Source organism: Sprattus sprattus (assembly GCF_963457725.1).
Source record: "Sprattus sprattus genome assembly, chromosome: 16".
NCBI lineage: Eukaryota > Metazoa > Chordata > Actinopteri > Clupeiformes > Clupeidae > Sprattus > Sprattus sprattus.
Window position 1 is genome coordinate 24,902,342 of NC_137914.1, and position 24,082 is coordinate 24,926,423.

At 39.9% G+C, this 24,082-nt stretch overlaps 1 protein-coding gene across 5 annotated transcripts in view; it reads right to left on the reverse strand.

The window, feature by feature from the left end:
• brpf1 (bromodomain and PHD finger containing, 1) overlaps positions 1-23,591 on the reverse strand; it is a 69,384-nt gene extending 45,793 nt beyond the window's left edge. For 2 of the 5 annotated variants that reach the window (XM_080854146.1, XM_080854150.1), the window contains exons 1-8: positions 23,457-23,588; positions 22,727-22,854; positions 20,245-20,516; positions 17,802-18,593; positions 17,517-17,706; positions 14,623-14,910; positions 11,743-12,269; positions 1,695-1,866 (exon numbers count right to left, since the gene is read on the reverse strand). In XM_080854146.1, coding sequence (XP_080710272.1) covers positions 1,695-1,866; positions 11,743-12,269; positions 14,623-14,910; positions 17,517-17,706; positions 17,802-18,553 — 1,929 coding nt within the window. In that variant the 5' untranslated portion in view covers positions 18,554-18,593; positions 20,245-20,516; positions 22,727-22,854; positions 23,457-23,588. Of the gene's footprint in view, positions 1-1,694; positions 1,867-11,742; positions 12,270-14,622; positions 14,911-17,516; positions 17,707-17,801; positions 18,594-20,244; positions 20,517-22,726; positions 22,855-23,456 lie in introns of all 5 variants that reach the window. The other 3 variants (XM_080854147.1, XM_080854148.1, XM_080854149.1) reach the window with 3 other exon arrangements.
• Between the last annotated feature and the right edge of the window lie 491 nt (positions 23,592-24,082).

Genomic DNA, 24,082 nt, shown 5'->3' on the forward strand with positions numbered 1-24,082 from the left:
TCCCATGGAAATGTTCCCGTCCCTTTTACAACCCTAGTTGGTTGTATAATAAAAACTCAATAATTTTAACAAAAGGTAATAATAATAACAAAAGGTAGAAACACAAGACCACTTTAGAGAAGTGCATACCTGAATGTTTCATTTTGTGTCATCACAAGGAATATACAACTGATATGATGTGTGCAATGAGTAGTGTTACATAGCCCGTCATAACATCTTAAGTTTGCTGTATGTGCTAGTGTGAGCTTAAACTATTTTACTGCATGCCTGTTAATGCGGTAACATTTGGACCATTAAGGAATGCAACATGAGCCAAATGTACATCTGCATGTGTAGGCACACTCAGAATAAAAGGTGGCTAATCATTTCACTGCAGAGAGGCTGGCATTTATTTGATGGCATAAAACATTTTACCCAGAGATTATCAAATAGGTTTTTGGAGACTAGGTTATACAGTAGATCATGTCAAACCACACTGCGTATAGCAATAGAGCTGCAACGATTAGTCGACGAAATCGACTAAGTCGATTGTGAAAAAGGGTCGACGCGGATTTGTGTCGTTAACGCGTCATATAATATTTAAAAAAAATAAATAAATAAATGTTTTATTTTTTTTTTATTTGCAGACGCTAACAGAGCTACCGGTACTTTTCATTCGGAATTGCATATAGAAAGTGCGAAATAGCTGCGAAAAGCGAATTATTCTGAGATGGCTCATGTTACCATGGAAACAATAAACAAAGCATGGTTTAGCAGCTGCTGCATATCAGATATGGCTAACAGAAAAGTTGTAATTTTTCTCAATGATGGTCAATTATTAGTAGTTTAAGAAGTACTACTACAGTATTTCAAAGAGAACGGGCTGTGGGAGCATAAGAACAGTAAGTGTCTAGCAGCAATTATCATAGACATATATCTATAACTTATTGTAAGGTTTACTCTTAAATGTTTGAAAACAGAACGTCTCATGGAGGATGCTTGCTAACGCTATTTCAGTTATGTTAAGTGCAATGCGGTAAATCAGTGAATTATCAGAGTAGCCTGTATTCTCGTTTGTTCTGAATAGATAACCTCCTCCACTTAGCAATCTTCAAACAAAAGATTGTGGATTTTTTTTTTTTCATAGGTTGAATTTAAATGTCACCTGCAGCTCAGTTATGTTGCACTTGCAGAGGCTTGATTGCTATTTTGAGTTCCTTTTAAAACTTTCTCTTTACTTTTATAAGCATATTTGCACTCTTAATTTGTATTACTATTTAATGTATTTATTATGATGATTACATTTGTATTAACTTGTTACTCAAATACATTTTGAATCATTTTTTAAATTTATGGAAATAATCGTTAGATTAGTCGATTAATCGAAAAAAAAGTCGATAGGTTAATCGATTACCAAAATAATCGTTAGTTGCAGCCCTATATGGCAATAGTGTGAGGCATGTCAAATACATTATTTTAGTAACCCACAGTATTTACTGCACATCACACAAGACTAATATGATGGCCGATGATCCAGGTGCTCCTTAACTGGATAATGACATTTAACATGATGCCCGACATCAGTGTCACGGCCCCTCTGCATCTTTTCACCTGACATCATTAATCATTGGTCCTAACTTCCATTTCTCACTTGCTTGCCTCAGGGGATGAAATCCTTATTCCAAGATGAGAAGCAGGTAACCAGAAACACTTACTATTGCAGGGAGCACTTGTTCATTGGTGCGCTGAGACTGAAAGTGTGTCTGAAGCCTACGCAAGAGTGGCACACCATTGCGACTCTGCCTCTTCAGGGTCCAGTAACTGTGCAGGCGCTGCATGAACTGACTCTTCCTGGGCACTGTCAAATTACTTGTAATTTTACTCAACCTGCAAAAATAAAGAAGGTTTTTGTGTTTATTGTGTGAACCACCAAATACTTCATGAGAATATTTAAGACAGTTGCACAACTTTTTCATTTCAGGCTGTCTTTTTTGTGTTTGATCTGATCGAATCATCTATAAATTATAATTTCATCAATTGCATGGTTTGGATTTGGACTACAGAAATGCCTTTACAATCTCTTCTTTTCTTATTGTTCGCACTGACTTGTGTGGGGATCAGAGGGCCACATTGACTTTCCAGACTGATGGGTCACCTTTGACCTGTGGGGAGTGGGAACTTACCTGTGACTAACACCTATCTCATCCATATGCATGACATAGAGCTCAAAAGTCTTGGCCACAATGACTTTTTTGCAATATCTCAGCAGTATTGAAAATAGGAATTTGAAAACTGTGCAACTGTTTGCAATTATTTGTGATAAATAAGTATAGGGGAAGGATATAAAAATACTAGGCTTGCTTATTTTACAACAGCAGGGATGCCAATTCTTGTCAAGATCAACATTGACTATACACTAGAAGTAGTAAAATAGTTAGCAACACAAAGACAGAAGAGATTATTTATTTAGTCAAAATTGTTTATTTCCTAACTTTGAAACTACCAACAGCTGGGCTCGAGTTCTAGCAACATTGCTTCATCAGGGAAGTTGATACTAACATCAGATGGGTCTGAGAACAATGGACAGACAGTAATGTTAACTGTAAACCACACAAACTAGCTTGACAGCATTGTTCAAGAAATGCATTTAAGAAAAGGAACAATTCTATAAATTATCAAGACAAACAGCAGTTTGCCAGAGAGTCCGGAAACACACTAGCTAGCGACCACTCAAACTGTCTGGCAAGACAAGCATTTATTCATTAGTAGCCATCCATTCAGCGAAATTACACCAAAGGGCACTAAACACCAGCCGGATTGATGCAACCTTTGAACTGAATGTGTCTCAATTATTTATTTAATGATCTATATCGTGCTTTGCAGTATGTAGCCCATGCCTATGTGACATTTTATATCTAAAAACATTGGACTTCATTCTGGAACATTTTCTTAAGTGTCTCCTTAAATATCTTTGTAAGATCAACCCTAAGAAAGATCCCCGCTGGATTCATGAACGAGTGGAAATTGGTTCTTATACCGCCAAAGTCTTCTTAGCTGTGCACTGATTCTTAAATTGAATGTGCGTTATCGTACACCTGAATTTGCATAAACATAAACACCCCGCCAGCTCCTTATAAGGGCATGCAGCTACAAAGCCGCGTGCAAACATAATCCACAAGCAACACGAAAGCAACTTGAGATTGATCAAAATCATGCCAAAGCAGAAAGCGACCACAAGTGGTGCACCGGTCAGTAAACGCAGACCTAACTTCATCGGTGCAGAGGTGGAGGTACTGTTGCAGAATGTAGACGTGTCCATTCTATTCCACTATGGCTAATCGTCCACATGATTGAGTTAAGTGCTTATTTATTTATTCACTGCCATTTGCAGTGTTCGTGTAGTGCTTTTATTTATTTTAGGACATCACGGTGCCTTGTAGAATCATAAATGTGATACGTAATTGTAAATGGTATAAATATTTTTGTATTTATTAATATTATATTTTTTTAATCCAAGGATGTCTTTAGAACTGATGTACAGCCCTGAAGAACATGGTCACAATTCCATCTGGCCTATCTACGACTGCTTTTCCACATTCTTAAACCTGTTCTTTGCTAAAAACGAATCCCAGATAAGAAAACTTTAATGAATGCCAGAATTGGAACTTCGTAAGTGGAGTTAAGAACTGCGTATACAAGTGGTACATACTATACTACTACTTAGCATAAACTCAACAACAATAATGTCAGAGCAGTAAGCATGTCATTATTATATTTTTTGCTTACATCAATTTTTCAAAAACATTTTCAGAGGTGCGAAGATATTGTAAAAAAAAAAAAAAAAGACAGGCGTTAGCTACCGTAATTTCCCAACTATTGACCATTGTTTATTCATTGCGTTTACTAGAGTATTACGTTAAGACATGGGAATGCATTTTTTTGCCCGGTAGTTAGTTAGTTAAGCACGGAGTAACTCTGCCAGGTGAATGGATGTCTCTTTCTCAGTCTCTCTCAGCCTCTTTCACATATGAATGCCATTAATGTATCTGGTAAAAACAACATGGGATCTGTAACATATTTTCATTCGCACTCAGTCTTCCACAATGATAAAGTAACGGGAGATGTGTATTCCCACCCAACTGTTAACGGGATGCTATGGAGTGCCACCCCATATGAGATTTCATGCCAGTTAAACTACCTGTTAACTATCCTGGCTATATCTAGCTTAGGATCTTAACAGTTGGTAGTTGGCAGAATGTGTTTTATGAACTCATGTTAATATGAAGCTGCACAGTAGGGCTGAACGATTTGGGAGAATAATCTAATTGCGTTTTTTCCCCAAAATATTGCGATTACGAGTTAATGCATTTTTTTTCCATTTTATCCTCTTTTTTCCCCAACAAAACGCAATGAATGATTTAAATATGACCAATGGGATACATTTAGTGTAAATATTCTTTCCCACATTTCACATTTTGATTTAACTGCTCATTACAGATACAAATCGGTGGCTTTGCCACTGTGCATTTAAGTAAATTGAACAAAGTCAATGTAAGTATAAACACAAGACATGCACTTTTAAAGTGACATTATGCAGTAATTGTACTTCAGGGTTAGGGTTAGGATAAGCAGTTTTACCTCAAAATAACAGCTTTAAAAAAATTGGGGCGCTACAATGACTTTTAATATGGAGAATCGCCTCCGTGCCATTGCCATACCAGGGTCTCGGAATCGCAAATGCAATTAATCGTTCAGCCCTACTGCACAGGTACTCAGAGGGCTTTCACCTAAAGTAGCTTTTTTACTATCCTAGCTATCTTTATCTTACAGAACCATATTAACAGTTGGCAGCTATGTGTGTATATTATAACATGAAGTCATGATGTGTGAATATGAAGCTTCAAAGGCACCCTGAGGGTTTCTACCATAACCTATTATAATTGCATGTTAAATTGAAGAGACTGGAACATCAGCTAGATAACTAGCGATCATTTCATGAAAATAGAACTCTGCCATTTAAACGGTTTAAGGTTTTTAAAAATGTCTACATTTAAATGGCTAGTAGGACTTGCACCAAAACTGCATGACATTAGGTTTTACGTGACACGATGCTGTTGAATAACGCTGATAAACTGCTGTTAATACAGGAGTGCAGTCAATGGGCAGGTTTGTTGTTTATGTTTACTGTTATGCAGTTTACAGTGTGTTTAATAGTTAGGAAAATACGGTAACTAAAAATGTTACAATGTCATGTAGATTTTTGCTGTCTGATGAAAACAGTAGAATACAAAAGCACATTTTGGTGGTAACTGGCATAAGATAGATAATGGCCGTGTTTAAACATAAGGAAATTCAGCAAACTTTGTATTGTCCATTATTTCAGTGAATGAGAAAACAGCTGCATGAAAAGTTTGGGCACCCCTGGTCAAAATGTATCTTACTGGGAACAGCTAAAGTAAAAGATTACCTGATTTCCAAACGTTACAGTTTCAATAAAAAAGGAAAAGGGCCCAAAACTAAACTTTAGCCACCCTGCATGGAAAGTACTTTATAACACACTTGTAAATAATTTTTTGTAGTCTAAGAGCCTTTCAATTCTTGTTTATAGGATCGTCACCCATTCTCAGCAACCAGCAACGAGTGCACCATCAGAGAGACTGTTCAGTGCCAGTGGCAATATTGTCACATGTCAGCGTGCAAGTCTGAAGCCAGCAAAGGTTGACATGTTGGTTTTCCTGGCCAAAAATCGCTGAAGAGATGCAGGGATGAAGGGGAAGATTTATTGTTTTTTGTTGTTGTTCTTCTGCATCTTACCCTAAAAATCCCTTATCTGCACTTTACCCTGACATGACTTAGTTCCGTTAAAAAAAGGTGCTCACTCTTTTTACTTATCTTTTGTTTACAGACTAGATGTATTTTTTTTATTACAACTTAAGTATTATTATTATTATTTATTACCTTTTTTTTTTTTTTACTATGTTTCACTTCCTCTTGCCACTTTATTTGCCACTGCTTATTTTCATAAGCTAGCTCCTTTGAGCCATTTTGCACTACTTTTAAGGTACTTGAATAAACAGTCTTGCATTTAAAATCTGTTGCCAGCAGTTTTCATTCTTGCATTACCTTAATGGAATTCATTGGTTGTATTAATTTATACTGAAACTTGATTTAAAGAAAATAAATCGTGGTTGAAATCGAAATCGCAAATCTCTACCAGAAAAATCGCAATTTCAATTTTTTCTTAAAATCGTTCAGCCCCAGCCACTAGGGCTGTCAACGAATATTCAAAGTTCGAATTCGAGTTCGAATAGTATCCAAAAACGCGAATTCGAACGTGAAAATTAGTATTCGAATGTAAAAAAAAAACACTCCCGCGGTACAAGCGCCTATCTGCTTTGTGAATGAGCCTCTGTCTGTTCGCGATGTCCCTCGTTTTAAAGTAAGAACATTTATTCTTTCTTATTCACAACTGTTCTGAGCAGGACTAACACAGGCTATGTCATTCAATAAGCATCCGAAGTAGAGCTCAGGGGAGCTAGTAGTCTGGTTGGTGAAAGCTGCTGTAACGCAATGTTCTCGGCAAAGTCCGAGACAGCTTGTTTTTCATGAATCCGAACGGTGCGTAGTTGTGCTGGCCCTTTCGCTGGCATGGTGGAAGACGTAAGCGACATGCATTTTTTTTTAGAGCTGTCAAACGATTAAAATATTTAATCGCGATTAATCGCATTTTTGTCATAGTTAACTCAAAATGAATCGCGATTAAATTAATCAAAATTAATCGCGATCACAAATTTTATCTATTCTAAATGCCCCTTCAATAATTTTTTTTCCATCATTTTTATTTTATTTTAATGCTGTTATCAACATGGAAAAGTGGATTGGCTTGCTTTAAGCAATGTTTTATTTTATTGAAAAACAACATTGCCAAATAGGGCGGTACAAAATAAAATTATAAAGTGCACATTTAAGATAAACATGGACTCAGCCTATAGTGCAGTTAAACCATGGCTTAATATTTTTTGCCGCCAGCTGCCTGTTGATTTTCAGACAACAGTGAAGCTCGCTTCTTTTGCACAACACAACTTTTAAAGGTAAACTTTCTATCAACGTGACGTTAGCCTACTACAAAGTTTGGGAGGGCAAAATAACGTTAATCTAAAAAAAAAAAAAGAATTTTTTTTTTTGTTTTACATCGCGTTAATCGCGCGATAAAATTTTTTACGGCGTTAAAATGGGTTCGCGTTAACGCCGTTAATAACGCGTTAAACTGACAGCACTAATTTTTTTCTTTATCGATTTTAATAGGCCTACTCGATAAATGGTAAGCAAAGCAAGGAAGGTTACCAGTAGCATACTTTGTAACATTCAGAAGCGGGCGTCTTCTTCAGATTACTATAGTTTGCGCGCTTGCAGGTGTGGTGGTGAAATGCAAGCGATACAAAGTTGTGGCTTTTCATGATTAGGCCTACACGTTACTGGGCTGTTTATAGGATATATATATATATACCCGTAAATCCTCAAATAAAGGCCGGGATTCAATTAGAAGCCGGGCTCCAGATAGTAGCCGGGGTCGTGGTCCATACGGACAAATGAAGGCCGGCCCCGAATACAAGCCGGGGGTAAAATAAAGTAGCCTATATTAGGCTACTGTAGCCTACCACACTGCACTAAAAGCAAGATTATCGGGCCCGTATACGCTGTGATACAGCCGCGAATGATCACCATTCCTGGCTGATCGCGGACATTCCCCCGAAATATCTGGTTGCCGCATACTGACGGAATTTCCCGGGAAGGAACCTGCGAGGGGAGGGGGGCCGATGTGTTTAGCATTCTCACCTCCCGCTGACAGAGGTGCGAAATGCTCTTATTAGCATATTGACTGTCAGCAGTCTAGCCACACACACCCTGCTGCAGCCATTGGTTTAAAACGACAAGGAATTGAATTAAAAGGTCTTGTGATGAGACGGAATGAGATTCTGTCTAAAGGTCAGCTTTCAACTGACAAAACGTATCCCCTCCCATTTACAGCTATTGCCCCATAAAAACGAAATTAAAAATAATTTAATCAATATTCTGTCTTTAGGGTTTTGGTCCGGGGTTATCACATTTCTTGATTCTCCTTCCGTTTTCAGAGTTCTGCCTTTGGGGTTGTTTTCAATCCAGGTCAATTCAATTAACATAACAAAACCTAGGCCTGGTCAAGGGATGGGGTGGGGGGGCTTTCACACCAATGCGGGCTTCTACGGCAATACACAGGGTCGAATACTGTCGTAAATCCCACATTTCATGCAGTGCCAGCATCAGTTCGTCGACTCAAAGTAGACATCACAATTTAATTGAATTCATTTCACAAATACATGTTCTCCTCATGTTTAATATTATATTATATAATATTGTTGGCTAATTTCATGGGCTGTTAGCAATAAAAAAAAGACATTTCCCCACGTAGGAAGACAAGGCGAATTTGTTATTGTTCATGAAGGCGCGTCTGGCAATGTGTTATGGTTTAGCCTAAATGCACGTATCGTATAGCTAACTGTTGTTTATCTGTAACGTAAGTTGGCTAGGTTACTTTTTCCAGAAGGGATCATAAAGCAGTAGTAGACTTACGTAACTTTGATATTAAATTCAAAGAGATGGTGTATGCTTATTGATGAAGAACATTCGGGAGAAAAAGCAGCAAAGACATTTGACATTGACCCGAGACGAATGCAATAGGCTACGACTAGCAGGTGGATGTAGAAAGAAAGTTAGGCTGGATATCAAACCAGCTCTTTACAGTCCGCGGTAAGCATAATAGAGTGTCTAGAAAAATGAATAAAATCAAGGCTTTGGAAATCTTTTCCTCCGTGACTGACAGTAGAGATGTTAACTCCGATGTTTATGATTACGTTGACACCGCACATAAAGCGCTACGCGATGTGCAGGCAGTGTTGAACGCATATGCAATGAATTATATTAGCCTACTGCAATTATGCCCATTATTTAAATAATACAATTCTATAACAGAAGATAAGTAAGAAAAAGTCCTGCCCCTAATACAAGCCTGCCCCAAATAAAGGCCGGTGCGCTGTGCAGCCTAAGTAAATACAAGCCCCGGCCACAATTGGAGGATTTACGGGTATATATATATATATATATATATATCCCACTAATTTGAACCATGGTTTTGTCGCATTATTGACGTATTGACGGCAACTGCGTAAAATAGGCAACCAGATGTGAAAATTGCTCAAAAATGACATTCGAATGTTCGTTTGGAAAAAAAATCACGAATTCGAACTATTCGAATATCTGGTTGCCTATTTTACGCAGTTGCCGTCACTACGTCAATAATGCGAAAAAAAAGCTGTCTCGGACTTTGCCGAGAACATTGCGTTACAGCAGCTTTCACCAACCAGACTACTAGCTCCCCTGCTCTACTTCGGATGCTTATTGAATGGCATAGCCTGTGTAAGTCCAGCTCAGAACAGTTGTGAATAAGAAAGAATAAATGTCCATGTCTGTTGTCTTGCACAGACAACCAATTGAAATCGCCAGGAACAAAAATGATGAACGTAGGCTATATGATTTTGTAATGTAGTGCAACCGTGGCTAAACTGATGGGTTATTCTCAATGAAAAAAAAAACATTAGGCTATAAGAACGATCATCGCAAGCAGCACTGCTTCCTTACTTTAAAACGAGGGATATCGCGAAAAGACAGAGGCTCATTCACAAAGCAGATAGGCACTTGTACCGCAGGAGTGTTTTTTTCACATTCGAATATTATCCCACTTCTGACACCATGTATTGACTTGTACTTTATCATAGAAAGTATTACCCGGTATCCACATATACTGCAAGTTCAGGAGTCTTTATTAAATCAACCGTCTTCCACTCTCAGGTACGTTACACTAGTTTCCGGTTCACGCATCATTTCACAATAAGAGTCCTGATAAGATCAGTACTAAACATTACATGAGGGACATCGCGAACAGACAGAGGCTCATTCACAAAGCAGATAGAGGCGCTTGTACCGCGGGAGTGTTTTTTCACATTCGAATATTAGTTTTCACGTTCGAATTTGCGTTTTTGGATACCATTCGAACGAATATTCGAACTTCGAATATTCGTTGACAGCCCTAATAGCCACAAGTAATTGCATAGACAAACCCATCACCTGCAGGGCCAGCCAGCCAGAGATATCCAAACACAAAACAAAATTTTATAAAAATAAAAATATGTGCTAGAGACAGTGTTGTATCGTGTAGAAGGGCCTTTACGCGTGTTGCGACTGTCACCAGCCAATTGGGCACTGCTGCCCTGCAACCCTAACAAAGCTTACGACTAAAATTTCCATATAACAAACTAAATGCTAAATGCCAGCATAACTAAACATATCTAAACACATGCAATACCCCCGTAATCAACAAAACTGGGTTACAGTCAACAGACAGCATGTTGTACCGTGAAGGAGGGCCTTTACGGATCCCGGGTACAGCATACGGCGCGTGTTGAGACTGTCACCAGCCAATTGGGCACTGCTGTGTACCCTGCAACCCTAACACAGCCTACGACTAAAATCTCCATAATCTACCAAACCAAACAAAATGCTAAATGTCAGCATAACTAAACATATCTTCTCCCTCTCTCTCTCCTTTCATATCACATTGCTAATGCCTATAATTCCACTGATAAAATAGCCATATTGCCTGTTAAATCTACTACCCAAAGATATCTCCTTATCTGTTTCTGAAATTGATACTACTAACAAAAATGTTCTCTCTCCCTTATAGCATGTTCCAATTGCTGATGGAAGTGGAAACATTGCTCCTCACCCCCACCACTCCTCCTCATCTACGCATATGGACAGCCAAACTATACCGTCCTATTCTAGACTAATTTTGCTATGGGACGCTGCTGTAGTCTCTCCACCTGGTCTACCTGTAGAAACCCTCAGCCAATTGCACCCACCGCCACCATCTTTGCCATCCACTTACTCTACCCCATACCCTATGCTAGCATTTATATACAATATACATTATTGCCACCACTGAAATGTTTCTCTGTCACTACATCCTTTACCCCTGTAACAATAACCCTATGAGCACAGTGTATACCAACTAAACTGGTCTTGCCTATATCATGTATTTACCACCGGATGTCTGTATATATATTACGTACATCTACCATCTAAATCAACTTCTTGTTTCCCTTCCCCTTCTGCCACATAACTCTCCCCCTTCCCCCCTTCCTATCTCCACCCGGCCGAATCCAAGCAGATGGGTTTATGGGATTATTTGTCGTGGTTCTGCTTAAGGTTTCTTCCTGACTTTTTTTTTTCTTGCCCCTGTTGCCATTGTGCTTGCACTGAGGGGGTTCAGGCTCTGGGCTCTGTAAAGCGCATAGAGACAATTGTATTGTTATGGCGCTATATAAATAAAATTGAATTGAATTGAATTGAATTAAAATATGCTTCAAATTATTCATCATGTTTATATATAGGCCACACAAAAAAATGCTTAATAAGGAGCTGTATTAAGAGTGGTAAATTCAGCTTCATTAAGAGTGGTAAATGAGCACATGAACCCGCTGATTGAGTGTGTGACATAGTTTAGCAGTGTGTAACGGTGTAAGCACCTGTGTGGAGGGTGCATGAACATCAGATTGAGTGTACGACATGGTTTAACAGTGTGTAACGGTGTAAGCACCTGTGTGGAGGGTGCATGAACATCAGATTGAGTGTACGACATGGTTTAACAGTGTGTAACGGTGTAAGCACCTGTGTGGAGGGATGCATGGCACTGACACCACTGGTGCAGCTGCTCGCTTTTCTGCCAGAATTTTCCTTGCTCTCTTCATCTTCAGTCTTGACTTGGCCTTTGCCCTCTTTGCCCGCTCAGAGCTCCACCCTCCTTTTCCTTCCTCCTCTCCAGTTACAATGAGTTCATCATCCTCCTCCCCCTCTCCTCCTTCACTGTTGGAAGATCCAAGGCTCCCAGTACCCAAACTTCCTCCTATTGGCCTGGCTGTGCCAGGCGGAGTGTGAATATCACAATATGCTGTCTTTCGGACACTGAAAGAGGTGCCATTGGCCCCCGTCTCCCGAACTGGCTCCATCTTCATGTAGAGACCTGCCTGCTGGGCACACGTCACGTGAAAGGCGGTGTAACAGTTGGCTTTGTGGCACTGAATACACGCTCCAGAACCGCGCTGTTTGCAAATGTAGCAGGTAAGCTTCCAGCGTGCAGGTGGGATGTGCTCAATGCTGTCTATAGGCTCCAGAAAGACTGTGTTGGCAAAGCATACCTAGAAGAAACAGATGAAAATGTTACACATAACGTCTAAAGACAAAGCCTGAAAGTAGGGCTGCAACAACTAACTGACTTCATTGACAAAAACGACTATAAAAATAGTTGTCAACTAATGTAATAGTTGATAACTTGCTTGCGTCATTACGCACATTGTTGTGCGCATTAACCAACACATTAGACAGAAAGGTTTTTTTCTAGATCTAGGGGGTAGCTAGAGAACGTCACTTTGCTGTAAAATCAAAACCATTCCCCTAGTATGTTTCTCAGCAGAAGTAAGGCGGTGTGCAATAAAGAGGGTGGCTTCTACAACAGGACAGTGACTGTAAGACTCTATTTTTTATTATATCAGTTTGTACATGTTTTAGTTGAGCTTTTATTGTTCCCTTTACAAACCAATTTAAAACCTGAACTGATATTTGTTAGCCTGGATACGAGACAGAATTTAGCCCCGCCCACAACATTTGAGGTCTGGAAGTTCGGTCTGGCACTGCTCCATTGGGGAGAAATTATCAGAGATCAGAAACTGATCTGACCAATTAAAGTGTCAGGGCGGGCTTTATACGATGATGGACAGATTACCAACCATAACGTAAATCAACTACGTCACCAATGCTTGGGTTGAATTCCTATTCAACAAATATGGCTGCCGCTGGAGAGCTAAAATTTGTCTGTCAAGTCTGTTTTAGACATTGACAGCGCATTCATTTTGAAAGAGGAACAGAGACGCGATATCAAGGCATTTGTCGATCAAAAAGATCCTTCCTACGGGATCCGTAAAAGTTAAATGTATCAGCTGGCCCCGATGGTCATACTACGTTGCTCTGACTGGTTCTAGCGAAGAGGCATTTTTTTTCCTGGTTCGATTGAACCACGCCACATAATCACAGCCCAATGGAGCAGTATCAGACTCATATTCTGACTAGAATTATGAGTATGACTTCGTCAGCCAAATATTTGTACTAATCTATACAAATCTTGAGTCAATTTTATACTTCCGCTTATCAATTTTTTTTATTAAAAGTTTGATATTTATTGTTTCTTTTTTTTACAATTCTAAAGTCTTAGGTTCTTTAGTTTACCTTTATTTATCTCTCTAAAGGTGGTAACTTGTCACTCATTTTACTAGTCTATACAACTATAGTTTCAAAGGTAGTTGCAAAACTATACAAATATTCAGGTGTATAGCTGAACCCAAATATATTCAGAGTTCTTGTTCAAAGATTTCAGAGTACAATTACTAAGAAATTGTGGCACTTATGCTCATTTCTATAGAAATGTTAAGGTTACATAGTTGGACTGGACCTGGATTTCACTGCAAAGGAGCAGCACTTATGATGACATGCTTGGTATGTTAAACCATTTGTTACCTAGTGTGCTTACATCACGTTGTACCCTATACGTTTGTATACAATCTGTAGGAGACAATGATATATTTGAACAAAACATTCACTCCCCTTAGCAGTACTGGTACTGACTTAAGGCATATGACTGGTGCAATCAGTCAGTGCATCAGTGCTTCAGTAATGACATTGCACTCAATACTTGAAAATATGTAAATAATTATTAATAATAATTAATAATAATTTCCTGTCAGAGATGCCATGACAAGATGTCAGACAGCCTTGAAAACCCAGGTGTACCAACATAGGATCAAGCACACCAACGGGGCAGAGGTCAACAGGAGAGCAGGACAACTTTGTCCTAGGTTCAGGGTTTGTGATCAAGTCCTCACTCTTGTTTACCTCAACTTCTGCCTTGTGAAGGGTATCAAATAATGGAGCTGCTCAAAAGCGATTGCAGGTGCAGACTACCACATGGTCAGACCTCCCGACTGTTCAGTGGTCCTCGCCATCTATCTAGAATCTTAAGTTTCCTGGGAAACATGGTAGTAGGCCTGATGACAGATCAGACTCAGATTCTGATGTCTGAAGGAGACGCCTGTTTAAATTTGTTGCTTAGCATTTTGCTTAAAAATGAAATGGCGATTAATACAGACAAAAATATTTTTTTTTATTTCAGACCCCGGCTCCTTGTATGCCAATATAATCAATGTTCAAAATATTTGCTTGATTCTATGTCGGCATCATGTAAATGCTTGTCTCACTTCCCTTCCCCCATTCACGCTTCCTTTCCCTCTAATGGGCTTCTGCCAGATGCCGCCGCCTTGAATTTTAAAACAGAATATTTGTGGTATGGCAGCAGGAAGCTAGTACAAATAAAATAATGCCTGAAGTTTTCCAAGGAATTATAAAACTGATATACATTGGTGACTGACACTGGAATTTGTAGAGATACACGCACACACAAAAAAAGTTAAAACACACACACACACACACACACACACACACCTCTGGGATCCATAGTGCACAGACGACATGGGCCCATCGGGAATCATCTGTCTGCTTGAAGGCACCTCCCTTGTTGGGGCAGAGGGCACAATCCACAGCCCGGGAGGGGGACTGCAGACAGCGACGACAGAGCCACTGGCCTTCAGGAATGTACGGCACACCGTAGCACTCCTGATGTACTGCCAGGTTGCACATGTCACAGAACAGAATGACATTACTGTTCTGGCATTCTCCATCGTTGCAGATACAGCAGACAGCATCCTCGTCGATCAGCGAACTGGGGTCTCCCTTCAAGGTGAAGAAAAATTACGAGATGAGTTTGCATGGACATCACAATTTCAAACTCCTCATTAGGACATTTTGCACTAAAATGACAAGAGTAAATATCTACGATTACAAATTACTGAGCAGTATCTGAAAAACTTAATAGTGGCTGGGACACTAGAGTGATTGTCAAAATAAAATTTGACAGTAGACATGCAGATATTGCTAAGTGGACAATAAAGCTAAATATAGTTCAATAGAAATGTGCTGTATATGGATGGCATGTGAGCCTGGTAGCATATTGTTGGAGTTCATTTGCATTAACAACAAGGCATGCTTACTTTAACTCAACAAAAGGCCATAAGCACACACCACAACAACGAAACACATGACTGATTAGTCACATTTTGGAGGAATGTCTTCTATCGTTTTGACAAGTAACCGAATAAATAACGGAAAAATGTATAGTCCAGTGGTGGTTATTATCGGAAAATAAATCTAGCTGTGTGTAAAAGGCAAAAGTTTCAGTGCGTATTCTGTGGCTTAGGACGAGAGCACTGAGATAAATGATAATGCTCAGCTCGCGACAACTAGTTTGAAGTGACAGAGGAATTAATTTGTGTAAAAACAATGCAAGGCCGTACCACAGCTAAGGAGTATTTGAGCAACTGTGCAACGCAATTGAGCATGCTGGTCTGTAATGGAAGTCGCTCTGAGGAATAACAACAGATGTAACACCATCAATGATCAGCATATCAGTAAACTATTCATTTTAGATCACTATAGATGGAATGATCACTGTTCCTCTCTTTTCTGAATCATGTGAATTCAGCTGTCATAGTGTATTTTGGCAACCCAATGTAAGGCAAAAGACAGATAATTGTGCCGTAGGTAGGGGACTTATATAAATGCCAATCAACAAACAGCGAGGTAAAGGCTAATAAACATGATGGCAGGCGACAAAAGTGGCCACAGATGTTTCGATAGATGGAAATACTCCCATTTATTTATTTTTGTATCCGTAAAAGAGAAAAATATAACAGTTACGTGTAAGCTGTGCCCTGAAGACAAGCGCCTCTCGACTGCACTTGACTAGCAACCTCCACAAACATTTGTTACTCCAACACGAACAGGTGAAACTTGTAGCAAGTCTCAGATAGAGTATCTTAAATCACCATTCAATTGGAAGCTTGCACATTAACTACTGGTTGTTTTCATATTTCATATCATTCTTTAAACAAACATAGGTAGCTAAGGTACTTACAGTTGGCAGCTGCTAGCTTGAAATTAACTTGTGTTGACAGGTGTGAATTTGAACTCATGATTATGAACTCTTTCACTGAGGTTTTTTTACCTTTTCCCATTATAAATGTATAAATTAAATCTAGGAGATTATAACATCAGCCAGATAACATATAAAGCCCTAACATATAAAGCCCTAAACGACCTGGCTCCAAACTACCTCAAGGAATTAGTCATCCCCTGCTGCCTTGAAGTCAACTGTGAGAGCTCAAAACACCATTAAGCTGAATTGCGCCATGAATGACACCTTTTGCCTGAGGCGCTCGGGATTTTTCATAGGCACTCGGGAAAACGTCTTAGGCGCGCGCCCACATTTTCTCTATGCAGTTAAAACCCTGGTAGGCATACAGTAAATAGCCTAAGGGCTCCGGACTGGCCATGTAATACAACCTAATACACATAGAAACACAATGTTTGTTTGTTGTTTATGAATATGTGCTGTATTACAACTCTTTATAACACCACTAGCAAGTATGTTACGCTTAAAACATTACCCTATGCGATACGTTATTCAACACACAAATCTAGTAAGGCTGTCTACTCCAATGGAATTCCATATACCACCAACTAGGAAATGGCAGGGTTTGCCTTAAAATTAAAGGAATTATACCTGGATTTATATTATTGTTATAATAATTAACTTTGTTGATTTTGTTTACAATGGACTTGTGGTCTAGGCTTTGCCACAGGTAATAAGCAAGTCTTCAGCATGTGAATAGAACAGCTATTGACAGGGTGGGTGTTTATGCAGTCCTACTGAGGAAGTTTGCATGAACACCTGCATCCTTACAAACTTCTACAGGTGCAGCATCGAGAGCTGGCTGACAGGCTGAGGGGACGGTGGGGAGGGGAAAGCACATCACTGGCATAGATTTCCAGGTCGCACTGCATGTTTGTTCACCTGCTTGTTTGCATTGCACTTTAGTTCATGCTTAATTTAGGCATGGATTGGGTTGTTTCAATTGGTTGGTGACACCACTGCATCCATGAGCCTCCACAACAATCATTATTCCCCTCAAAATCTTAATTCTGCGTAACTTAATGTTTCCAAAACATTGTGACAGGGAACAACAGCAACTGATGTTTGTTTTGGAAACATTAACTTCTGGTTTTAGAACCTACCAGACTTCGGTGTTAGTTTTGGCGCTAAGGGGCTTTGTAAATTACGGTTAATGTAAGAAATGTAAGCCACATATAGGGCCAAAATATATCAGCTTACAAGCTAACTAGCCTGCTGAGGGTGTGAGCGAACCTGTTCACTAATTTGGCAACAAAAACCTTACTGGCCATTTCAGAAGATATATTTACCATCGAGTCATGTTTCTCACCTTGTTATGACTTTCAAAATATGACTCCTTTTCCAGCCTGTCCATCAAATACTCAAAGACTTCCTGAGGGATAGGTGCCACCCCGTCACTATGACGTTTGTCATTCATTATATCCAGCCAGATGTAGTCCTCCTCATCGATGTCGTACTCCACCTCTTCATCCAGCTCCTCCAGAGACTTATCTATGTACCTGAGAACGAGCGAGGAAAAGGAGGTTTACAACATGTACACCTTTGATCAGCTGTAATGAAGGTCAAGATTCAATTTCACTTGAACTAGACATACCTGTAGTAGGAGGATGGGCGTGGTGGGGCATCAGGCCTCTCCTGGTCCAACTCTCGGTAGACCACCTCAGGCAGTTTAACTGTGGGCCCAGTTGAAGAACTATGATGATGTGAGCCTCCACCCTCCTTTTTTTTGTCCTTGCTTTTATGCTTGCCAGGCTTGGGTGTAGCACCAACACATTTTGCACCATTGCCACTGGTTGTCACATCACTGCTGCCCCCAGCCATGTCACCAGCGCCCACTGCACTGGCCCCACATCCACCTCCATTATACATTCCACCTCCTCCCTCACTTGTGTGGTCATCTGCAATGTTCTCGTCTTCAGACACCACATCCAGGTTTTCAAAAATGCTGATGCGATGGATACGCCCCTGAATCTCCAGCTCCACCATGCGTTGGGCCTGTGCATAGGTCATAGTGTCCCGGCCAGGAGAGTGCGATTGTTCAGACTGGTCCAGTGGGCTACCTGGAGTCCGCCTAACTGTAATACCCATGAGCTCTCCATGATCTACTCCCACTCCATCTTCAACACATCCAATCTGGGATACACGGGGTGGACGCCCCTTTCGACGCTTTTGTGGCATGTTGCTCTGCAGTGGTACAGGGTTTTCATGGTCATAGTGGTAGAGGTGGTATTCAATTCCACTGTAGCTCTTGTACACCTTGCGGCAGCTCTCCACTGGGCACTCGTATGGAGGCTTGGTGGCCCTTAAGTTGTGGCAGAATGTCTTTACATCAAAATCCAGGCCCATATTGACACATTGGCTTAAGGCTAATTATTCAAGTTTACATCTGAGGAGAAAAGAAAGAAAAAGATGGTATAGTATTTCCTATACAATATTTTACAAATTGATCACATGGGCAAGACAAGTGAGTTTGTGATAGATTAAGAGAGCACTTTCCATCAATGCGATTTGCACAGTCACTGAAGCCTAGATAGAAATTAGGGGTGGGGGAAAAAAAACGACTATTCTCTTAAACGATTCAGTCTCGAAAAAAAATGTACACATCCATTTTATGTTGAAATGCAAGCTGCATCGATTATTGGATTGTTCATAGAAAGTCAAAATTGTGACAAGGAAAAGCTTTTTCTCTCATAACAAATAGAGAAGGTAATTCATCTGTTGATTTTCTTTAATTATCAAACACAAAGTAGGAAGTGTAGCAAAGACTCTGAGTAGCAAACTCGAATGTTTTAAAAGTCGAAATGGATTGATAATCATTTTATCGGTTTAGAATTGATAGCCTAATCGTTTTTTTTTACACATTCATTTTATGTTGAAATGCAATTATCGATTATCAATTCGAAAACCGATAAAACGATTATCGATGCATTTTGACTATTGAATCATTTCAGTTTGCAACTCAGAGTCTAAAATCACTTTCTACTTTGTGTTTGATAATTAAAGAAAATGAAAATCGAATCGTTGACCTCTGAATCGATTTCGAATCGTGAGGTGCCAAGAGATTCCCACCCCTAATATAAACATTTTGACATAAAAGAGTCTATGAATTAATACAGCTGGACCATGCTGACAGTTCCATACCTGAGCTAACAAGAGTCCAAGACACTATAATCTTTACACAGGATATGCAATAAGCCCATATCTATATTAGAATATTTCTATCAGTAAACAAACACGTATTTTGTTTGGATGGGAACAAATTTGGAAATTCACAAAGAATTTAGATTAGCCGATAGCATTCAGCATTCACCCCACAGGGGTAACAATTGCTTTCCATGTAGACACCAAAACCCAGAGTCATTATTATAGCAGTACTTCAGAGTTCAACATGGGTTTACTCATATGTTACGGAAGTCGGAAGTCTTTCCTCCATGTCAACTCATTCCTTATATCTGTGCTTTCCTTTCCACAGCTATCCCATTACTCTGTGTTCTTTAAAAACATATGCTTATTGCACATTTGCGTTAAGATGTTAAACATTTGCTAGAAATCACTAACAATTAGGCTAGTTAAACTCTCATGGCCAATATCATAACCCGGGATTAGGGCAGAGGGCTACTTACAACACGCTAACCAGTTGTTCAACTTTCATCATGCGGTTATTTCAATTGACTTTCACCGGTTGGAGGCTAAACTGGACGTTCATAGACAGTTTGACATGCCCTTACTTAGTTTTTATAAAGTGGAGTAGAGTAGAATACTGAACTATTGACCTGATGTATTTCGGGTGTCCCAATACACAGAAGGATGGGCACCCCTGCCTGCTGTTAGAAATGGGAATTTACTGTAACCTTGGAATCATAACTTTTTGAAGCCTCTTAGAAGATAATACCATCCTAGAGCCTCTTTCTAAGTCCAAATTACACAAACCATAACTCCAAACAACATTTTATGTTTTCACACATAACACCAACTACGGCTACGGAATCAGATTGTTGGTGCACTAGCACTTCTGCAATGGAAAATATATTTCTTACCAATAGTTTCTATATTATCAGTCTGGAATGGTTTTTCAGTGTATATCTACTGTCATCACAGACAAACTTTTTGTAGATTTGGTTCTGTATGCTTTATTCCCATTATGTAGCATTAGGGAACAAGGTGCTTGGCAGTCAAGAGGGTCAAAAGAACGGTTGCGTCCCCCGCAATGGTGAATCCTAGAATCAACACGGAGCCAATAGGACACCGCTCGATGTGGCCACCTCCAATCGCTAGCAGTCCCGTACGTGACATGAGAAATGTTGAAAATCTGTGAGTCACAAAGAAAATAAAAAATACTTGACATACTGTATATACATACATAGTACCAAACTAACTCAACATAATTGATCATTTAAAAGGGAACACAAGTTTGTGCAAGAAAGGCTGAAGCTTCACAAACAATAATAAAGAATAATTTTCATGGTTTTACATTGGTTGTACCACCCTGCATTGAGAACGTAATAATAATTATAAAAAGTGTCATAAGTGTAAATATCAAGGACACTTAAATGTAGGTGTCCGAGTAGATGGCTATATAATTTGAAAAAAGTTCTAAATGCCAGGTGGCCCAGCCACAAGAGAACGATATCTTACCAAAAGAATAGGGGTAAACTACAATGAAAGTAAATATTATGGTTTAGTTTTCATTGTAAGGTTTAGGCATTAGCCCAGTGTTTCCCCTACAATGATATTAGGGTGGCGGCCCGCCCCCCCAACGGCCCCGCCCGCCCCCCTGGAAGGTCAAGTAAAAAAAAAAAAATATAGCGCCAGATCACAAAATAAGTAATTTAAGGTTACCTTTACCATAAAACATGTAAAATTATACTTATTGACTGCTGTCATTCGAAGAAACACATGAACATCATAATTCATTTAAGTGTTTGTGTCCGTGTCCGCCGCCGCGGCGCGTCCGCCGCCGCGGTGCATCGCGCCGCGCCCCTGCCGCCGTCCCCCTCCCCCCCCCCCCCTAAGCTGTAAACCTAGGGGAAACACTGATTAGCCTATTATGTGATAGTCAAAGACATTTTGGAGTTTTGCAGCTATCAGAGAAGAAGGAGAAGGGGAGTGAAATCCTCCATCACTCAGCAGACCAAAATTAGGCTACAGTGGAAGGACCATCAAAGAAGAAAAAGAAAAGACAGGGAAGAAAAAAATATGGAAAAATGTTGGATTACAACTCCCATAGACCACCCAGTAGTGTTTCATCTTCTCAGTGATAATGATGTCAGTGCAGATACAGACATATAGGAACCCAGCACATCCTCAACAGTGATGAAAGCCACATCCTCTCAGCACAGCTTCAATCTCATGAGCGAGAAAGTCTGTCTTTAGATGTACAGCAACACATAACATTCTCAACACCTTAGAGAGATGAAATAACCCATAACATCCTCAACACCTTAGAGAGTCATGAAACAACCCATAACATCCTCAACACCATAAAGATGAAGTGGCAATGAGAGTCTTTCCACACACCACAACACGCCCACTCAAAGCGAAATGAGCGTTTCACTTCACTGGCATGTATCGCTGTAAGGGAGGTTAAAATTGTCCTCAATGTGGATTTTTAAGAACATTTTGAATGTGATATCAATGCTGAGGTGCAAACATTTCAGTCTGGCTTATACAGCAACTGGCTCGGTCCTATGCCACAATTTCAGCATCTCTTCGACATGACGGGTGTTGTGAGGGCCTACTTGGAGCCAGAACTAAGAGATGTGATTGAACTCTGTAATCCAGTTTTGAGTGATGGTTTGGTAACTCAGTACCAAAAGAAAAAGATGTGTTTCTTGCATAGCACCATTTCCTTTTAGTCAGGGTTCCAGCAGGTCATATGAAACGAATAATATTCTCTTAGAAGTCACATGGAATGGCACCAAGTCACTGAACCAAGAAAAATCATGCACGATGAGATATCTTGCTTCAGCAGTAGGCCAAACATCTGCAAATGCCATAACGCCACAATAAAACCCCAACTGGTCATTGGGGCAGCCGTGGCCTACTGGTTAGGGTTTCGGGCTGGTAACCGGAGGGTAGCCGGTTCGATCCCCGACCAATAGGAAAAATGTGAGCAGGGGAAGTGGTAGAGCACTGCTCTCCCATGCACACATCCATAGCTGACGTGCCCATGAGCAAGGCACTCTAGAGTAGAGAGCAGAGTTGCATAACTACATTGTTTCTTTCCACTAACACGAAATAATGTTACTCTCCTTTTTAAATATTACTTATATGTTTTTTTCTAGACGATAACGGTAATGTTTAAAACAGCATAGTCACTAAATAAACTCAACAATGTCTCACTGGATACAAATCTAAAATGTCAACAAAAATAATGTTCCGGAAATCAAAAAAGAACAGGCATTCATATTGTCTTCTCTATGCTGGTTGTACATACTGCTGGTAGAGTGAGGAGGGGCTGATTTATCTCAGCCAGCAGCTAACTTTATGAAGTATTGGCTTTTTGTTGTACTAACTTACAGTAACGAGCGTAGTTGTCAACTCGCGTAATCTTCACTTCACTTCACTCTCCACCGCGGCCTCTCTGCTCTGCGGTTGGCCGACTTCCCTCCGCGTGTGTTTGTGTATGGATGAGCTCAGCACAGAAACTGAAAGCAAGAAAGAGCCTGTAGCGTGAGATTATTACACTAAATTTTTTTTTTTTAAATACCGATAAAAAAAGGAGGAGCTCATCAATACTATTCAATACCGGGTTTCGGTTCCCCGTCACTTTTCCCCATAGCGTGTTTGGCAAATAAGCATAATACAAATAATACCAGTCTACCCAGTAGTCTTTCACGTTGTAAAGTTAACATAGACAAGGTAACCTAGCTCCAACGCAACCCTCCACTGACGTAAGGTAGTCTGTTTATTCAGACAAAACTGACAGAATACAACACGATACAGTTATTTAAACAGTATTCTATCTTTACAGCTGCCAGCTGAATTCAAACATTCGAAAATAACTGTGCTTTTCAAACGTCGGAGGGCCTGAGGGCGCCAACCTCATCTTCACCTTTGAATATTCTACGGTTATGGACATCAAAGTTCCCTACACCCTCGCTTTGAATAACGTTTCCATTGTATCAATGAAAGAAAGAAGGTTTACAGACGTTACCACAATCATTTCAAAGCTTACAAGAAAATGAGTGTGAAGCTATGCTGGACATCAAGATGCAAGATATCAGTCAAGTTAACGAAAGTCACCAACCTCTACAATAAGATATCCCAATCTCGATGAATATGCTTGACTTATAAGATAAATATGTGTGAACCTAGGTTACCGACTGGCACACAGCGATCAGTAGACCACCATCAGACGCAGTTAACGTTAACAGTCTTGTTTAGATAACCCTATTGTTTTGCGATCTCGAGCAATTCGGATTCAACCAAACCACGACAAACAAAAGGCTTTTTAGCACCTATTCGACTTTGGCACTTTCTACATAACCATCTGGTCAAAAGCAGCTAAGACAATAACAAAAAGCTTGACACTTGATCAAACTCATATTATTTAAACTACCGGTAGCTTACTCAAACTACCTACAATTATCGATAATTAAAATATTGAGACACTAATATGTCACTATTGTGTCAATTGTGGTGAATCTGCGAGTTCATTTTTCTTCTTCTATGGTTTTGGGGCAGATTGACCATCGATATAGAAACGTAGATACCGCGTTTGCACTTTGACGTGCGTCTGCGCTATGACGTATGTATACGTGGTCGCCATCATAGAATTACTAGATATATTTTCCGCGTTGCCGGCCAACGGAGTCGAACGTCCGCAGAGGTCGGCCATCTTACTCCAGGAGGATCGCTCACCGTAACATTGTG